The sequence below is a fragment of the Leuresthes tenuis genome, unplaced genomic scaffold (assembly GCF_036924035.1).
Source record: "Leuresthes tenuis unplaced genomic scaffold, fLeuTen1.0.hap1 SCAF_2, whole genome shotgun sequence".
Classification (NCBI taxonomy): Eukaryota; Metazoa; Chordata; class Actinopteri; order Atheriniformes; family Atherinopsidae; genus Leuresthes; species Leuresthes tenuis.
Window position 1 is genome coordinate 14497369 of NW_027325356.1, and position 20988 is coordinate 14518356.

At 41.5% G+C, this 20988-nt stretch overlaps 1 protein-coding gene across 1 annotated transcript in view; it reads left to right on the forward strand.

Moving 5' to 3' along the window:
• Positions 1 to 657: 657 nt before the first annotated feature.
• The window catches only part of nfatc3a (nuclear factor of activated T cells 3a), a 58109-nt gene continuing 37778 nt past the window's right edge, over positions 658 to 20988 (forward strand). The window contains exons 1-2 of the mRNA XM_072380299.1: positions 658 to 1221; positions 18364 to 19546. Of these exons, the coding sequence (XP_072236400.1) occupies positions 1131 to 1221; positions 18364 to 19546 (1274 nt within the window). The 5' untranslated portion in view covers positions 658 to 1130. The remainder of the gene's footprint in view (positions 1222 to 18363; positions 19547 to 20988) is intronic.

Genomic DNA, 20988 nt, shown 5'->3' on the forward strand with positions numbered 1-20988 from the left:
TAATCTGAGTGATTTTGGAGGGGGGGGCTCTGATCAGGATGTTTGCTAATCCACGTGTGTAGTTTAGGCCATTAACAAGTCTTGATGGGGCAGTTTAGAAATGGAAGGTCTCTCTGTATGGACAGGCTCAGGGGATCTAAAGGTAAAAAGTGCAGCGTGTTATTATACTCACCAATCCTTGCTTGGATTAGAATCACACAAAGAGGTAGGATTGAGGGCCAGGTGCAATCGGATGTATTCTTTTAGGTGGGCGGCGGTTAGAGAATGGTAGGACCAATTAAATAGAGCAAAGTGGATGTGAGACCTAGTTAGAGCAAGGTCATATGGAGTGTGACATGCTGCTTCAAATGTTTATGGAACGTGGCTTGTTAAAAAACATGGCAATAACACAACAATAAGACTATCAAAAAAATATATTTATTAGTTATATTCATATTCAAATAACACATATTCATGTATTAACCGTGTTACATTTTAGTTTTATGCCACCAAATATTTTACCTGTAGAAAAACACCCCCCCCCCCCTCCCCCTTCGGAAAACAATATGTTTCAGCCTGGTAACTTGACAATACTTTAATAACTGTATTAGCTCCATGACTGAGGAGCTGCGTGTGCATGCCCTGTGTTGTGTTTTGTCGGCTGACGTCACCGCTGGAACTGCCTTGTCACGCGGGGTTAGTAAAAGTTGGGATAGGAGCTCCGGGGAGAGAGACAGAAACAGACAGGAGGAGGTTGAGGGAACGGGACAATTACAAGGGCAACTCGGTGGCTTTACAGCGAATATTAAGTACAGGAAAGGGTTTGTTTGTTGTTGACGTAAGATCGGGAGACAGAGGGAACTAGAGACAAGGAGAGGCTTAGGGGGCAGGCGACTTTCGCTGAAGTTAGAGCCACAATTTCGCTCGTTAACTGCCGGAGGAAGAGGAGCCCGCGACCTGTATTTGGGATTTGACAAACGAGAGTGAAACGCTGGTTCGTGTGTGACCGAAAGCTCGCGAATTAAATTCACAAAAGTTTAAGTTTGGGCGCTGTGGCAGTCGGTAAATGTTGTGACATTTTAGAGCGGTGCAAATTGCTCCAGCGGTTGACGGTCGAGTCGCGGGGTTAAAAACCCGAGCTGTCAAACCCGATGACTACTGCAAACTGCCCCGGGAATGAGGAGCTGGACTTCAGACTGATCTTCGGAGAGGACGGGCAGCAGCACCCGTTAGGCCCCGCAGGTCAGTGTGTTTCCTTTTGTCCAGAGCCAAGTTACAATGTGTACGTGTAGTAAAATTTGGGCGCAATATGGTGTAACGCGAGTTACTCATCTGCTAGGCTACTGTTGCCTTAACTTTGCCCGGCAACTTTCGACTACTGTCTCCTGTTGCAGAAAAGAAGACCAAAACCAGTTGACACGCGTCTCACATATTCATTCATTTCTGTCATAATGAAATATTCAGACTTTACGTGTTTTCTTTAAATATCGCCGAGCTACTGCCCGCACACCACCAGCTGTCATTAGCTTGATATGCTAAGTTAGCAGACTAGCGTATTTGCTATTTTTTGCCGTTCAGTGGCAAAAGTTAAAAACTCTCTGCATCCAGTAGTTTTTACACTAGACACCCTGTTAACTGTCTATGAATTTATTTAGGATGGTAGAGCACATGTATAACCCCTCCCTCAGTATGTAAAGCATGTGCACCAGTCTCCCAAATAATTAAGCCGTTTTTAATTTAATAAAATTTAGACGTGCAGGATATCTGAAGACATATGCGATTACATGATATATTTCTGAATGAGAGCAGCAGTTTTTCTAATGCACTTATATATGTCATTAAAGTCTAGGTTTTTTGCCAGTTGATTCAAACTCAATTCAATTCAATATTTATTGACATGATTATGCGCCACGTGCAAATTGAAAGAGGTTTCCTCCCCAAATAAATCACAGAAAAGGGCCAGAAGAGCAACCCGTGTGTGTGTTTTTGGCTCTTATTGCATTTTTGTTCAACTCTGTTTTTGCATTGTTACCTTAACCAAACATCTATTAAACTCTGGGACAGTCGTCCAGAAAGGTACATTTTGGTCCACATCACGTGTTGAAATATTGCTTAGAGGAACTGAAGCACACTTTTGCAAAGCTAATGTTATCAAAATGTGTCATATCCACACAGTGTTACAACTGAAGAAAGAGATGCTCCCTTAGAGATTTAAAAGAACGGTTGTGTTTGGGTTGCTGGTGTAAACATGTTCTTTTGCCAAAGATATTAATAATTCTCTGGTGTGCTTGATGCCTGCTGCTGATATTTGTACATGCAAAAGCATGCCAGAGCAGAACATGCTCTAAAGACAATAAATTGTGCTTCACGGCGTTTCTGCACACATACTTGCAGATGGACTGCTTTAGCTTTGCCAGCTCGCATCCTTTAGGTCCTCAAATGAATTAACCATACCTCAGTAAAACATCTGTGGTTTACAAAGGAGAAGAAATGAAAGGTTCTCATTCTAAGTAGACGAAAAAAAAATTATGTTGGCTTTAATGGAATTAAATTGAGTGTCACCATAGCAAAGCCTAGCACCAAACGTGCAGGTCGATTTATTAATAGGATGGAGCTTGCATGGAGGAGACGTGGCCCACAGCATTGCACCATGACACATTACAGGAGGAACATTATTTGGACCGTTTATCACCTCTTGCCATGAAGGCTGTTTATGTTTTCCTATTTGGCACGATGAAACTCTGTATGAAGCCTCTGGGAGGAAGATGCTTTGAAAAAGAAGCTATGGGTAATGCAGGCAAATTGAAGTTGATGAAAGTAAGGCAGTGTCATCACTGGTTGCTTCCGACACTCAAAGCTCACAACTTAGGCGAAGTTAGTCACTGAGTTCAGTTGAAAGCGCGAGATATGCTCGATGACTTCCCACCAACTGTTTGTTTCTTGAACTGGAATAATCTATCTATGTGTGTAAAAACTTGGCTCACGTGATTAAAAAGATTTTTTTTTCACATGATTATTCATATCCAGGGCATGTTAAATAAAAGTATAAATAATATGCCATAAATTATGTGTTGCTTTGGCAATAAGGAATCAAAACGTGGATCTTTAATCTGGTGATTTGAGGTCAGGGGTTATAGGTTACCTCCTTATGCGGAATTCACATGTATTGGCTGTGCTTTCTAAGCTATTCATGTCTTTATGGTGGTAAATGACACATGAAATGGCTCGGACAAGGCTTTGAAAAGGCGTTACTCATTGAAACTCCATGTATTTTTGCGGCACAACCATTTTCTCGCCCCCTTCTCTCTCAAAGATTGCGCTACAGTGCCTCTAAGAACCTGCCCTTGCTCAATTAGGCGGCCGTGACTCACCTTTGCTCAGCAAAGCGCCGTATAAGTGCGTGATTTGAATAACAAGATAGCATTTCAGAATCGGAGGAGTAGCTACGGGGGATTGGTGTCCAGAGCACAAATCTCTGCTCAGTTAAGCTCTGTGACGATCGACCTTTAACCCCGAATTAATTCCTAGCAAACAGGATAGTGAGGTGCACTGAAGGCAGATCAGTCTCATCCTGAACTGGCAGCGTCTACCATACTTAATGATGGCCTGCTTTGGTTTTGAATCTAAAGAGATGCTCAACTGTCTTTCAAAGGGAAGAGTGCCTAAGAGAAAAAGCTCCTAGATAACATAATTCTTTCTTCATTTGTCTATCTTGGAGGTTAACATCCCTTGAAGGAGTTTATTGATCAGTTACACACAGAAAAGATGGTGCTTGTATAGCATACAATAGCATCAGGGAAGAAGTAAATGATCATCTCCAGAATAGGCGAATTGAGTCGCAGTTCTTTGCTGAGATAGATTTTGGATCAAGTGGAAACTCTTGGTAAACTGGCAACATAAACCACTAGATAGATCTACTATAAAAGACAACACATAATTCAGACTAAGTAACAGGCAATGAGCCTGGAATTAATCACACATTACAAACTTTTCCAGCTAATGATGTGTTGGGAGTTAAGTAACTGGCTGATTTTGATTTCTTACTCAACTCAGACAATCAAAGTATATTGTAGATAATCATGCAATCAGGGCCGTTTTTGGATTGAATCTGGCATTATGCAAAATTTTCTGAACACTAGGTCACATGTGTCAGGATTATCAGAATAGTACAGGCTAAATTGATTATATTTGTTATGTAAGAAGTTTTTTTTTTTTTTTCCTTTCAGAATAATGCTTAGCCAAATGCAAACACGTGAATAACAGTCATCTATTTTGAGGGAAGCTGGTTTCACCTTTTTTATTTTTTATTTATTTTTTTATATATATCGTCTCGCCGAGTGAAGCGACTGAACAGACTTCAAGGATTTGTCTGCTCTGGAAAAATAGCAATGAGAGAAGTGCATGATTGCCAATGCTGAGCTGAAGAGACTGCTGAACTGCTCATTTTCTTTAGAGGGGGGGGGGAATGGCTACAAAAGGCATGTTACGTGCAGAAAAAGACTTCTGTGATGGATGGACACAGAAAGTATTGCAGGGAAATGGTAATAATGAGCTACTGAAGCGGCCGCTGAAAATGGATCCCGTGATATCGCTAAAAAAAAATGTGTCCTCGACCCAGGCTGCCGCCGTTTGAGCTCTGAGCTTTTTATTCAGTGAAAATGTGGTCATGCGTTTGCGAAAGAGTGGCAAACACCTTACGTTCCCGTAGGGCCGAGTGCCGCAGTGGAAGTCGAAAATCTGGATTAAAACCCGCAGGAGTTTGTGCATCCATGCTAAATTCAGTCCTGCCGTTTGTTACAACTCTGCGCCTAAATCAGTGGAAACAGCTGTGTCCTTTTCATGAAACTGACAAAGTAATGACTCCATCGGTGGTTTGGCATGCGAGATCTTCAATCAATTTTCCCTTGTTTTTTTTTTTGTTTTTGTTTTTTTAAAAAGGAGTTTGATTTGGAGGTGAAATGAGGGGAAAAAACTGCATTTGGAATAAAAGGACCACTGTGCAAGTGGTTTTAATCTGGCCCTGACTGTATGACTAGGCCAAAAAGTGGAGGGGTGGGTGGAGGGGTACCTGTCTGATTTAATTACTATAGTGTATTACAGCATCACTCGGCCACAGCAACAAGGAGTTGAACGCTCCTGAGTTGGTTTCCCCTCTCTGAGGGCAAGGCTCAAGTTGGGGCTTGTTTTTGAGGTAACCCAGGGAAACTAAATATCTGAGGTTTCTACTTCCCTGACTGTCTTACCGTCACGTGTTGTTTAAACGGGGTTGTGATTGTTAATAGTCCTTCAGTCAAGTGTTTGGATTCTTCACTCGAGTCTTGTTAAAGGCAGCGGTAATGACTTTCAAAGTGAAAGTTTAAGGAACACTGTTGAAATGTCTATTTGTCTTTCAGCAGCTGAGCTCAAAGCTCTGTATCCAAGGCGCACGGCCTTGTTCACTGTTTCCTCCTCATCTTATTTCTTTTTAATCAAGCTGGTCTCTACACTTTAATCTCGGCCTCAGCCTTTGGTTAAGTTGCTGTCTTCCTATTTGCGTAGATGAATGTGGTTTAAAAAAAAAGAAGAAGAAGAAAGAGAACAATGTGTAATGGTACAATACAGTGCGCAACACCTCCTCATCTGTCTGTTCTTCTCTGTCTGCTCGTATAGATGTCTTGACATTTTTTTGTCTCCCGCTCTGTTTTGTTGCGCAGGAAACAGTTCTTTGAGGTGAAGTATTCCACTGTTCTTTTCTGCAGACACTGGGCAAGCCTACTGTAAGGGTTTTTCCCTGATATGTGCAGCCAAAAAAGAGAGCGAGTCTCTCTGAAGCAGCTCAAGGAAAAAGTGTGATAAAGTCATTTAGACCCTCAGACAGAAAGAGGAAGATTTAAAAGTCAAAGCCGAACAGCAACTTTAGCTATTGCGCAAAGCAAAAAAGCGGATTTTTGACAAATAAATTGGTCTGTATATAATATGTGTATGATATGAAGAGAAATGAATGGAAACACCTCTTCAACAGGTCTTGGCCAGAGCTTTACATCACATTACGTCACAGCTATAACCCGAAAGAAACCAACTACTCCTTTTTTTAAAAAAATTTTTTTCTCTACACCCTCTTCCACCCACTCTTTTGTACCCAACACTTTTCAGAACTTCGCACAGCACAGATTCTAAATGATAAAAGATCTCACTGTGAGAATGAAACTCGATTTAGAAAAAGACTCGATAGTCAGCAGCCTGATATGTGAAAGTGCCTTTTCTTTTCTTTGCTTGCCTCGGCTCATTGAAGGTCTCTTTCAATGAAGGACTGAAAACAATCTCTGCTTGTGTATACAGTGTCTTCTTGTTTTATATGGTATTTAATCTGGGATTTTACTTCACCCACAATTTACAGATTTAAAAAAAAAAAAACAACATTTTGTCCGTTGACTTGCTGCATTATTCTTTGGACAGCATGTAAGCCAGTTGCTAATAAAGTTTATTTGATTTTCTTTAAATTTTATTTTATTTTTTTCGAAGGAAGAAGATTGTGGTAGCACTAAAATGAAATTTTACATCGATTTGACACACCAAGTAAAAGCTGTATCAAGCATTTGATTTTAAAAAAGTAATATCATTAAAACTATTAATTTGTATCACCTTTATTTGTCTTTGTCTTAATTCTTGAAGTAGATCTCAAGAATGAAGGAGGTTTTATGCATTCTGAGTTAATTGTAAAGCATTTGTAATGTAAACAGTTGATTAAGACCATTTTTAGATCCGTATACGTTATAATCAGCGTTCAGGTCTAGATCTGCTTTCTTTGCTCTTCTACAGAACAAATAATTATTTAGAATTGATCTTTCACACATGACCTCAAACCCATTTGTTAATTTCACTTTCCAGCCTCTGTCTTTTCTCTACCAACAGCTAATGGATGCATTAAACATAAAGGCTTATGTTTACTCTGGCAGCAAGTAGTAAACCCACCCCCAAACTGCTTTAAATAAGAGGGAGTTATTCAGAATGGGGTGATAGAGATCTAATCCTTCCTATTGTTAACTTGCATTGGTTTTTGTCACCTTCCTCCATCTTGAACATCTCTCTGAACTATACACAGTCATGTCATTTGTCTGCCGTTCTTGTCTTGGTGTTCATCTCCTCGTGGTTCTTCAGCATGTTAGTCTTTCTGTTTATTCACCATCTTCATGGCATTGCATACTTAAGCTATTTATTTGAGCTCACTAATAGTTTGTTTTGAATTGAGCCCTTTATATTTATAGCTTCTCCATTAACTAAACTTTTGTTGTTTGCATATTCATTTAAACTAATTTTCTGAGTTTTTTTTTTTCTTCCTCGCCATATTTTACATTTTCTGATGAGTTGTCGTTTACATGTCTGTTCCTGTGCTTTGTGCATTCAAAATACTTGTTTTACAGATTATGTGCATTGTAACAAAAATCTTTGAAGAACCACAAAGCTAGATAAGCAGGCTAGAGGGTTGTCACCTTCACAAACGTTTTAAATCAAGTAGCGCAGCCCTTATGTATCATTTGCCCCTCTAGGAGGAAGAGACATTTTGTTTTTTACCTGATCCAGGCTGAGTTGCACCTTGTTGCCTTTGTATTCATGGTCACAGCTGAGCTACCGTTCAATGCCAACAACAACCTATATGGAACATGATCTCTCTTTGGTTTACAAAGAAACGTACATGCCAGGCTTAGTGGGCTGTTTGTGTGAAGCACAGAGAAACTTAAGCAGAGTCTACTCGCTATGAGACGACCACCAAGATTGTTCTGCTGTCGGAGTGTAGTGGAGTCTTCCTTCATCCAGCCCCACTGACCGTAGCTGGGGCTCCAGTCACTGATGAAGAAAATCTGAAAGGAACTCTTAAAAAGCCCCCAAAAATCTGAATCAGACAAGTTTCCATAGATGAGGTGTGGCCTGACGGCCCCGGTATGGGCCACATTGCTATGGGACTGTAATTCAGCTTAAGACGTGAGGTGAAAGTCCCGTACATCCAAATAATACGAACTTATAAAAGCAATAGGTTTTTCACAATGCATACGTACGCTGGATCAGGCAAGTCCAAGCTTTGCAGTGGCCTGGTTGGGTGTTGCAGGTGATGTGAGTCAGTAGGGAAGCAGCGCCCTGTATGGGTGACAGAATTGTAGATCCAATGCTGAGGCATCTGGCTTTCTGCCTGGACATACCATGTGGGGTTCAGATGGTAAAGTGGAGTGAAAGAAGAGGGGCCACACCAATGTCTCTCTGCTGATGAGGGGAACACGGACGGCCGTTTTGTTCAACTGTTCACCTTTCTTTTTTCCTTCTATTCCTCACGGGGACTTTTTTTCCTGTGCGTTTTGATTTCGTCATCTCGTGTTGAAGGCTTTTTCTTTTTTCTTTTGTGGTTTGTCAGTGCCACATAGCAAAGCAGAACCCAGGCTTCTTTCCTCTCACAGCTGTCTCAGGATATGAAGGAGACCGCGGATGACATCAGAGAGGCCAATCTAGGCTAATGAAATATCCAGATGCCAGCAGTCACCACAACCACTTAGCGACTAGTCGGGTTTGATGTTGATCTGTTGATGAGCTGGGACTTTTCTGCTATCAATGTTAGTGGACTTTGTCACGCTGAGATATGTTCACGTCTTGGCGCATTTTCATCATAATGTAACGACCAAACTGAGAACAACTTGTAGAGAGAGCTTTTTTGCCCTTGTCTATGTTGTTGTCATTGCTCCACTTCTGTGAGCCAAGAGCACGATCCTCTCAGTCCTTGTCGTGGGAAAGACTGAAAGACTGAAATTACATCGCTCTCATGGTGGACTATTTTGAGCTCCCAAAGAGAGTGGCAGAGGGCAGGCGGCAGGTTCTAGTGACTACTTCGTACTCAGAGCAAGAGAATCCCTGTCCTCCCAGCACGTTCTGCAGCCTTCAACTTTTTACTGCTTGAGCTCTTTGCAGTCGTAACAAGGAGAGGAGTGGAAGAATGCTGTGTGCCACATCACCAGGTGAGTGTGTCGGCACTTCTGTACTCCGGCCAGGTGTGTGTGCGCTTGTGTTTGTCTAGACCATTTAGCCTGATGGATGGCTGACGTTATTCGTGGTTGTCAGGAATCGGTTAGAAATGAGATGAAACTGGCCCCTGAAGAACAGAAAATATATTTTTCTCTTAAAAAAAAAAAACGTGTCTTCACTTGTCTACTTTAAACGGAAGTTTCACAAAAATTTTAATTATGCTCAGCATTAGATTATACCGATAGTGCACACCTTTTTATTTCTATTACAGTAATGTGTGGGCAGCCTTGACATTTGAATTTTATGCTTGTAAAGCTCAGACATATTGCAATATGAGGAAAAACAACAGCTTTTTGGGCATTCTTAGGCAAAAATATAGCATGGAAGACCTATTTAAGCTAATTTTATCTGATTTTTTTTTAAGGTTATAGTTGAAAATGAAATGCTCCCAAGAGTTTACAGACCTACAGGTATCTCTGTTCAAATGTAAACTTTGGGAGGTCAAAGGTCAGACAGTGATGCATATGGTCTACATGTGAAGTTGGATCACCATGTGGATGCCCTCTAACCCTGCTGAAAAGAGGGGGTCCCAGCTCCCAGAGTGATGAATGAGACGTTTGTTTCCCGGGGCGAGGCATGAGTAACTATGTGTGGCATCTGTCTAGTTTAAATTTAGTGTAACTGAAGCTACCGCTGGCTGCACTGTATCAACATGTCAAAGGCTGCATTACGCCAAGGAGAAATCTGTTAAACTCCTCTATCTAGTTCAGTATTCTGTCACTGGTTCCTTTTCACGTAGAGGTACGACTCACCACGAGGGGATTAGTCCAGTTTGAAGCCCACTTTATTTTAGGCTGTCCGAGCTGTCTTCATAGCCATATTTTAGTTCCGCTATTGTTTGGCATTGACGCCTCTACTTTTTTTAGTTTTTTTTCCCTGTATCCTCTACTGTTGCCCGTGTTATGACCGGGTGCGTATATTCTAAAGGGGATGATCAAGAACAATTGTTTAAGTTGAGGCGAATAAGAAAGTAGCTTAGATCCTTATAAGAATATAGATTTCGGGAATGGCTCCTAAAATTGGAATGCTCCACGTAAATGTTCAATATTCTGATGGACACATTCCAATAAGGCCCCATGTGGGTGAATAGATCCTAACATAGGACAAAACTGGAATGTAGATCATGTGGCTTACAGCTGGGCTTAAAGGGCATTACACACCAGTTGTTGATCTAGATTTTAGTAGTATAATGACATGGCTGATCCATATACAAATGTATGGCACCTTTTGTAGTAGCGAGTAAAGTTTTATCGTAAGACATTATTGCTTTCTTTTAATATTAATTCTTATGATTCATGCCTCAACTGTGATTTGAACATTTGTTTTTAGAAATTTTCAATATTTTCCATGAGAAAGTTATGACCCAACAAAGCGCAGTCGGTAATATTTCACACACATTGGTGTTTTGAAATATTTTGACACTGGTTGTGTTGACTGGTTCATAAGCTGCAGTGTATTTCGTTACACACGGGCTAAAAAAGAAAATAAAGCTCGAATCCAGTTGAAATGGTTCCTCTACACAAGTATAATGTTTTTGAGCCTTAAAAATGAATGTTGAGTGAATGAAAATATCTCTGTAAGTGTTCACCCTCAGTTTGCATAACAACCTGTAATTCAATTTTATGTGATGGATCTACACATGATTGTCCAAATCAGTGAAGTGAAATTAAACAAAAAAACAAAACAAACAAGAAATATTTAGTTAAAATAAATACATGTACTACATTTGTATTCATCCCTTTGGTTTGAAGCACCTGAATAAGATCTGCTACTACAGATTCCCCTCAGAGAGCACATAAGTGGTTAGATAAGGTCCACCTGTGTGTAAGATGAGTATTACAGGATCTCAGTATATGTTCTAAAAGACCCCAGAGACCCCAACAATGCTAATTAAGAGGCACTATCAAGCAAGTTGTACTATGAAGACCACAGAGCTCTCCAACCGGTCAGGGACAAAGTTGTTGAGAAGTACTAATCAGGAGTAGTTTATTAAAAAAATAAAATAAAAAAAAGATAATTATCAGAAACTTTGGAAACCCCATGAGGCACCAAGGAAAGAATACGGAACCACATGAATCCTCTCGGCCATCCACCAAAGCTCGGAGACCAGGCAGGGAAGGCATTATTCAGAGAGACAACAAAGAGATTTAAGGTAACTCTGATGGAACTGGAACGTAGGACAGATACAGATTGCTTAGAGAAAAAGAAAGTAAGACGGCACATTTAGAGTTCCCCAAAAGGCACGTGAGAGACTCCCCAAACCTATGGGTGAAGGTACTCTGGTCAGATGAGATCAGCGATGAACTTTCTGGCCACCAAGAAAAACACCCTGTCTGGCGCAGACCCAGTACCTGTCGCCTCCCCAAGAACACCATCCTCACTGTGAAGCACGGTGGTGGCAGCAGCATCCTGCTGCAGGGACCTTTTTCATTAGCAGGGACAGGAGAAACTGGTCAGAGTTGAGGGAATGATTGAAGTTGCTAAATACAGGGGAAAATAATTTCTAGAGGAAATACTGTTTCAGTCTGACACAGTAGAGGTTCAGCTTTCAGCTGAAGCAGCGCACGAGTGGTTTAAGTGGAAGCTTTTAAATGTGTCGGAATGGTCTCGTCAAAGCTCTGACCTCGATCCAATTGAGAATCTGTGGTGTGCCGTAAAGATTGCTGAACACCAGTGGAACCCACCCAACTTGAAACAGCTGGAGCATTTTTTTTTGTTTGTTTTTTTTAAAATTTGATTTATTTATTAATTTATTTTTCTTTTCATAAAAAGTGCTTTACTTTAGAAAGTCACTGTAAGAAAAAAAAAAAAAAATATATATATATATATATACCCACCACTTCCAGTTTTGTTTTCTTTAAAGGGGAAATTGCAGTCTTCCTGTTTGCTCCTTGATTATTTCCTGCTTGTTTTTCTCTTTTTTTCCGACCTGCTCATAAGCACAATAAAGGCTTCGAAGGCTGATGGGCCCTTCACTTGTAGCTGTTTTAGACGCTTCCTTCTTGTCCTCATCCACTTTTCAACTGCTGCGAAAGAAACTGATTGCATGGGAAGTAGTTTTTCTAATACGGATATGTAGTTAATCTGTATGAAGGGTGTTCAAGGCCAGCAGCTTCATGTGGACTTGCCATGAGGAAAATGTTTGGCTAATCCATGAGTGCAGCATACCCAGTTTAACTATCTGTATGATTTGAGGAAACTGGTGTGTGCGTTCATTAATCAGTAGGTCATGTAGATACTATAGTCTCACTACCCTCTCTTTGTAGCTTGCTGTAGTTGACAAATGCAAACCTTTCTGTGTCTCCAGTCTGTATTTCTCCTCACTTACATTCTTTGTCTCACTCAGAAAATACACAAAGCTTTGTTTCTGTGTCCTCTTTCTCTCTCTCTCTCATTCTCCCTTTCCCTGATTGACTTTTTCAGGCACATGCACAGTCAGCTCTGACAGATTGTTTAAATGTCACCCCTGTTAGCAGTAGCCTCTGATGTTATCTGCCCAGGGTTATTACAGGCCACCAGGCCGCCTGTGCTCGCCTAAGAGACCACTCTCCAAATGTGCTGTAGCTTTTCCTTTCCATTTCCAAAAAAATGTTATTTGGAGCAGTCAGGTTAAGAGGGAATGTCACCTCGTCCTATATGCTCCGTTATGTATGTAATTTGTTTATTGCTAGACAATCTTCTGTTCAGTTTTGAAACCAGGCATGCATTACATTGTATTCTGGAAGTTTTCTGAGACCTTCTCTAGTTTTTCTCTATTTTTATGTAAATAATTGAAGGGATTTTATATGCCCAAATGCTGATGCACCTGAACACATCTTGGTGTAGCCACTGACAGAAGACTGAAGCCTTTTTTTTCTCCATAAAAGATTCAAATAGGAGGTAATATCCTTTTACTGAGAGCTTTTTAGTGTACCAAATTGATGTACCCGAGACACAGTTAGGGCCTTAGTGTGTTGGTGGGTATTTAGTTCAGGTGGTTACTTGGCACTCTCTGTTTATCCCATAATGTTATCTCGGCATGAGATTGTTAATTAGGAGCTTAATTTAGCTGCCGGCATATGTTAGCATTGGCTTAGACAGCCATTGTTAAGCCTCTGTTGGGCACTGTGTCTTCTGTGATGGCACAGGAAGGCTTTTTGATATAATTCTAGCTAAACATTGCAAGATAAGACCATGACAAGGCACTGCTTTTGCCAGATTAACGGGGGACCCATATCTGAGTATTCTCATATATATGTTTTCTAGCTAATCATGCTTGACTGGAGAGATCTAGCCTTTGTTATTATCCCTTAAAATTAGATTTCCCTTTTGCTCACTCATTGATTTTTTTTTTTTTTCCTTTTGTGTGTGTGTGTGTGTGTGTGTGTGTGTGTGTGTGTGTGTGTGTGTGCGCAGATTCAGCCACCTACACATAAAGGGATCACCAGTAGGTTTGGCTCAAGCCCATCCAGCACAGATTAGATTCACAGGTGTAGACCAAGTCTCACAATACTTGTGTGCAAGTGCGTCACAGGTTCTGTGTTTAGAAATGCAGGGCAGACGCAAAGTTCCTGGAAAAACCGAGGGTGATGGAATTAAATGCACTTTTGTGAACTCTGCTGGTAATCATTGTGAATGTTTTTTGACCTCAGTTGTTGAAATGTTAAGTAAAAAACAAAGCTGATTCAAAGAGGTTGTCAGCAATTCATTCTAAATGATTTAATGCATTAATGAAAGTGTGTGTTCTCTAAGCCACCACGGGATGCTCACTTGATTCCTCAAGTGTCACCTTCCAGGTTGTTAACGGGGATACGACTATTCTTGAGATATGTGGGTTCCCTGAAGAGGGAATCGCCTCGCAACATGACGTCTGTATGTGTTTGGTCTTGGTTGCTGATTCAGCACATCACTGGTTGTTACATCAAAAATATTTTGCCTGTAATCTATGACTTATTTTATCATAATTCTCTAACAATAATTGCTTTCTTTGAGTCGCCTATTTCAATGTCGGTAAAACATTCATATCAAATATGAATATTTCAGTAGCACTGAACATCAAAACACAGAATTGGAAAATATTTGTTAATTAAAAATGAGATGGATTAATAAGATTTAGGTAGGGTATGGTATCGATCCCATGGCGCTCATAGTGCACGTTGTTTGCTCTGGTCCTGTTGATCAGCAGCTCTTGAAGAGCGCTGAAAGAGGAGACTGAACTAAACACAAAGCCTTCTGTACAGGGGATGTAAGCAGAGCCTTTTCTAATCAACCTGCCTGCCCACCACAAAGGGAACCCTGGCTTAGATTACTCTCCCGCCCCAGCATCACACGATGTTAGAGCTCGTTGGTAACCTAAGACAGCAATATATGTTTGGGGCATGTGCACATGCACATTGGCACACGCAAATACCCATAGAAAAATGATGATATAAACGCAGGCCCAACCACAGGCGCACAGATATCAGACACCAGCAACTTTTTTTATCCGCAGATATGCACACAAAAAAAAACAAAACAAGACAATTCCTTCCCTCCTTCCGAAGTAAACTAGGCTTTTTGGGGAATGTGGGCCTGTGTGTCATTGCTGGTCACAGGATCCTGACACACTTTGTGTGGAGTAAAAGTAGAAGGAGAGAGGAAAGTCTGTACAGATTATTCCCCCAAGTGAGAATCTCCTGGCAGTGTGACGGTCAGGCAGAGGCCCTCTCAGCTTTGTGTCAAGGAGCTCCAGCGAATACCTCCGTCACAAGTGGATCAGGTGGTTACCGTGAGAACACAATGGTCTCGGTGGTGTGTCACAAACATCCTCCAATCCTTGCTTCGCTGAAACATCTCGGAGTGAGGCGGAGCTATTATTAGCTTAGGTACAGCAAAGCCTCTTAGAGATCTTTATTTAACCAGATTGGCTGTCTGATGTATAGACACTTGAGGAGTGTGTGACGCACAGGGCTTTCAGGAACAGTGCAGGGGCTTTGCCACCAAGGCCATTGATAAAACAACAGTGCTACTACATTCATCTCTTCTCCCTGACCTCCTCTCCTAAGGTGACTTTGCTTGGCTCCGATAAGGGGGTTTCCCATCACCCATCCCTTTCCTTACACTGTGGGGTTTTAGGTAGCAAGCTAATCTTAAACCCTGAGCAAGGAGAGGGCTGTGGGCCAGAAAACACATCCGGCCTCATCTCACCTTCATCCGTTTACTCCCTTTTTGTTTAATCTCTTCACCATGTCTTTTTTGGGTGTAAAATGACAAACCAATAGAGATTTATCATCTATTATCCGAGGAGCCTACCAAATGGACAGTACAGAGAAAAGTTTCTGCTCCCATTGCCATCAAAAGGCCTGTTAAGAGCTAATTAATAACTGAGTTTCCCTCTTATTCTCACAGTTTCTCACACAGTTTAAAGCAGATGTCAGATTAACCGTCAATGCACAAGAGGTCTTAAATGCTCAGTTTACGTTTTTAGGGACTGCTGGACTGCTTTAGGAAACGTTTGACAGCTTACCTGACACAGCGATTGCTTTGGTTTTTTTTGTACAGCAATTAAAACCGGTCATGGCTAGTTGATTAACACACACTCTAACGAAGCATGCATCTGCTCAGGCTTAACAAATAAGCCCCGGCAGGTCTCAGGCATATTGCTAGTCTTGGATATCTGTATGAGCTTATGTTGCTGACTGTGAACATTTTGCATTATTTGTTAGAGGTGTATCTATTTAGAGAAGCTCCATTCTGGTTTTTATGATTGGCACCAAGCATTGTTTCATCTGGATGAAAAACTTCAGTCAGTGTTTTCCGTTGTCTAAAGTTCCACCACAAAATGATGCAAATGCAGGCCCAGAGATGGTGAGACGCAAGTAAAACACCAAGGTCGCCCCTGAAAGGGAGTGAAAGAAGACCCTGCTCCTTAACTGCCTGAAACACCTGGTTGTTGTCCAGGCTTTTCTTTACTTAGTGGAGCCACCACGAAATAGATTTGCATAATTCTTGCTTAGTGTCTTACGTGGATTTCCTGTTGATTCACAGTAACCGTGAAACCATCTCTGAGCGCAAACTTTGGTAATGACTGACTTACCTTGCTTTTGCCTGAACAGCATCGATACTTGATGCAGAATGGAAGAAGTGTGCGCGAATTCAGCTTTGTCCAATGAACAAAACTTCTTCAAAAGTCAATTTTCAGAAATCTCTGATTCAAACCTGAATCTTAGAAAAGGATAATCAAGATTTGTATCTTTTTTTTTAGACATCTGTAGTGCGTAATTCAGCCAATAGGAAAACACACTTTGCTTTGCTTTTCTGTCACATCGAACATTTACAGATGTGCTGTCTAATTCTTTGTCTCGTTCTTTATGTTTTCATCCTGCTAATTCTAAACTCAGGCTAGGATTTACACTCTGTTACAGCTTCCTTTTTTTCCTCTTCCTTCTGTTGTCCCTTTCTTGCTCCCCGTCAGTCAGTCAGGTGCTGCTGTCAGACAATCCATCGCTGGGTCTTGTGACAAACAGACAGAGGCAGTGAGAAAGTGAGCAGCTATAAATAAAAAAAATAAAAAAAGAAACTGCTGTTGGATAGAAATGTCAGGCAACACATGTCCTTTCCCCTAAATCCTTTCGCTTTTTACTTAGTTCCTGACTTGCTATAATTTATGTCATGCCACTGGTCTACTTTTAAAGCTTACGAAAGGGGACGTTTAGTCCTGTAGTTACATGTATGGAATGTGATTTCACAACCATGCCCTGTACCAGGCTACATTGTGGCTCTAGCTCAGACAGATGATTGATGTGCACTAATTAACATATATTGTTGACCTGGTCATTTTCCGGTTTCATAACGGCCATCATCGTAACTAAAAAGCCGACTGAAAGGCTGATGTTATTCAATGCTTGCATTGTTTAGCTTTTTGCTGTGTTTTTTTTTTTTTTTCTTTTCACAAGAGGTGAAACTCTCGTCTAACTCGTCTCATGATAATTCCCACGTGCACGCTGTTTAGACGCTTTTTGTTTTGTTTTGTTTTGTTTTGTTTTGGCACGTTCTCAAATATTTGGAAATCCTCACTTCCTACTTTTGTAATGTGACGTCATCTCCGCGGATGCCATACACATTTCCCAGGTAATTCATTGAGAGCAGTGGGAGCAGCGGCGATCACCCAGTAGAAGTATATAATCTCCAACCGAATGGTGCCAATGCACACAATGAACTCTTGTCTGTTTGTTTGTGTGTGGGTGTGTTTATGTGTATATATGCTGCCTGTGCCGGATGACCTTTGGTATAAATAGCCTGCTGGCGCTAGCTGTGATGACAGCCGACAGCATGCTCCGTTGTGTGAATTTGTTTCCTGAGTAGTGCTGTTCATCGGTTATCCCTCTTGGAACAATGCCTGTATGACTGCCTGCTACCCAGCAACACTCAGGCCTCTGATACCCTGAAAACTGGGCTCAAGCACAAACTCTGGGAACAATCAAGCAAATGAATTTAGGAAATTTTGGCAACCAAGACGTTCAGGTGGTGTGCTGATTTAGTTTGGTGTTGTGTGACAACATGACTGGAGCAAGATGAATATATTCCAAGCAGGAGGAATGTATTATCAGCAGGTGGACCAATTGGATCCTCTCCTCTTATCCCTTTTTAAATATAACGGCGTATAAAAGCCCAAGAGGGAGAAGTGTACGAAGTCTTTAGAGACAAATATACAGAAATCCATGGCCTATCTATGAAATTCAATTCAATCCAGCCCATGAAAAGGCTTAGATGTGTCTGCAGTGCCTTTTGTGCTTTTAATCCTGGCAATTAAAGCCTCTTTATATTATTTTCATACTCTCTTTTGTCAGTGTGCTCAGCTGATGAGCTCATGCCGTCTCTAATGTTAGATGATATATGTAACAGTTTAGTTATGAGGTTTTGCTTGTTTTATGGTTTCCTCCTCAAGTTGTTTCTTTGATTGTTCACTGGTATGGAGATCATACAAGGGATGATGAGATCAACATGGCTTTAGACTCTGGTGATTTTGCCTGATCGGCATGAACACAGAATCTCTCAGCATGTCTAATTCCACTAATAGGTCCAGTATAATGCCTGATCCCTGATAAATGAGGCTTGGATGGCAGTAATGCTCCCCAAGGCGTGAACAGCTATGTCATTTTTATAGCTGCAGTGGTTACTCTATTTCAATCTTTGTTTTAACTGGTTTTCAGTATATTGATTACAGTTAATCTGTTTTTTTGTTTTTTTTTTCACAAGAGTATTTGTTTTCACCTTCATTCACTTAAGTAAAATCAAACCAAGCATGAAAGAGAAAATAACAGTCACATAAACTCCCCAAATATGCTGTATGGTAATCTTCTCTCCCTTTTTCTCTCTTAGATCTTGAGCCTGATGAAAACACATCGTTTTATATCTTAAATGTGGGACAGCCCCAGTCTATGGTCACTAACCACCAGTCTATTGGGCTGCCTCGTCATGGCATGCACTCCCACTCCCACGTCATCAACACTTCACCACGTCTCCCATCACACAAACCAGGATCTCAGCCTCTAAGCTACGAGGCAGAAGAGTCCAAATATGGTACCTCTCCCCTGCTGCCCTCTGCTCCTGTGGAGGCACCAAAGGCCTTTGAGTGCCCCAGTATCCAGATCACCTCCATCTCTCCGAGTTGCCAGCAGGAGATGGATGCCAGTGAGGGAGAGCTAAGGGCAAATGGTCCTGATGGGGATTACCATGGCGACAGGCCCTTGTCCAGAGATCACTTGTATTTGCCACTGGACCACTCGTACCGGGAATCTTCGCTCAGCCCAAGCCCATGCAGCAGCCTCTCCTCCAGGAGTTGGTTTTCTGATGCCTCCTCTTGTGAATCATTTTCACACGTCTATGATGATGTTGACACAGAGCTGAATGAAGCAGCTGCAAGGTTTACTCTGGGCTCCCCTCTGACTTCTCCAGGTTGTGCCTCCCCTCAGACCGGTGGTGGAGTTCTGGAGGATCAGTCTCCCTGGCAGCAGCAGCACCCTCCCTTTGTGCACCACTCTCACTCGATCACCCTGTCTCCTCGGCAGTCACCTTGCCATTCACCACGCACCAGTGTCACAGATGAAAATTGGCTTAGCCCACGGCCACCTTCCAGGCCGTCTTCTCGCCCCACGTCACCCTGTGGGAAAAGGCGCCACTCTAGCGCCGATATTTGTTATCCCAGCTCACTGTCTCCTCATCACTCACCGACACCCACACCAGGACCTTCACCGAGGGGCAGTGTGACAGAGGACACTTGGGTTGGGAGTCCCTCTGTTGGCATGTCACCCTTTCAGTGCTGCCCATCTGAGACTGACATCCCATCAAAGACGAGGAAGACCTCACAGGACAGAACATCTATGCAGAGTGGGAAAGGGGAGCTGGGGCTAGATGACCAAGGAAATATGTCTCCTAATCTGGACTCTCCCTCAGACGAGACGCTGCACAGCCTGAAGAAGGATGGTCCTGTGGAACAGTTTCTCTCAGTGCCCTCCCACTTCTCATGGAATAAACCTAAGCATGGTCACACACCTATATTCAGGTAAATTTGTTGATTTTATATATATATATTTGTTTTTTTTAGGTAAACGAAAAGAAAAAGTTTAGGATTATATACCTATGTTTCAAAAAACATTGATAAGCTGTGTTGAATGTATGAGAACAGAATGAATATTTACACATCATTCACAATCTATATTAAGAATTTGAAAAAAGTTTAATACAGGCAACTGAGGAGATCAATATATTGAGGCTTCTTGTTGTGTTGATCTCAGTACAACATGTACGTTTGAACGGATCTACAATAGCGAGCAGTGAACAAAATACTGGTCAGCAGAAAGGATGATACAGCAGTGACTTTTCCAGCACACTGGCAGTAGATGCTCAGATGAATTTGCTGCCATGTTCGTGCATTATTTTAACCTGCTGATTTTCTGGAGATTTCACTCCGGCACTGAATAGAAGATCTTCACATGAGCTTTGTAGTGGCATTTTTATTCACATAGGCTACCACCCAGGAAGATTTCTAGAACAATAGAGGAATCCCGTGCTTATGCAAAAGCAGCTTTGGTGACGTTCTAGTTTTGTTTCAAGAATAATAAAAAATCTAATATCACCTCGGGATAATTTGTGATTTAACTCAAACTGCAGCTACTTTTTCTTCGGAGTGAGTCTGCAGTAGTCCCCTGTGATCCTGTGTTGTGATGCTGTTGCCATGCATGCAGAATGGGGTTAGGCGAGGCCTTCACTGAAAAAGATATTATTTGGATGACAGCATGTTGTCTCAAATCCTGAATCTACCATTCAGCATTGAGATGTGCTGGGTAACCATTGTAAGATCACTATTGCATCTTCATACAGTCGTGGGTGGTGGATTTAAAACTGCTTTTCCGCCTATGTAAGTCATTTTTGCCCATTTGTGAAACCCCTATAAACAAAACTCTCTTCAGCAAAATTAGATGCTTTGGGTTTTTTTTCCCCATGAAAATGATCTCCTCATGTCTTCAAATGGCTGAAGTAAAACTCCTCTTTTGTCTTATTTAGTGTCCAGGAAACAGTCAAAATGCTGATTTAGCATTCTTGCAGTGATGGTGGGCTACGAAATGAACGAGAAAAAGAAACTGTTCCTTGGCAAAAGTCACTGCAGCTTGAAGTAGCAGCCACTTTTGGTTGATATGTGGATACAGTTTGTAAATCAGGAGACACCACTTCGCAGAGTGGGCTCTCTTTTGGCAGATCAAGTCTGGTTTGGACTACAGAAACTTGTTTTTAAGCTTTTGTTCATGATTATATGACCACTTGTTGACTTGTGAGCTCCAACAACCTCTTCCTTGTCTTTTTCCTCTCATTTTCCAGCAACACACACAGCTTCACGGCAGGGAAAACACACACTACTCCAGAGTCACAGCTCTGAACATGTTACTTTAAACAAACAAAAAAAAAAGGTGTGCTTGATGGCTGCATATGTGATGGATACGTTCAGGA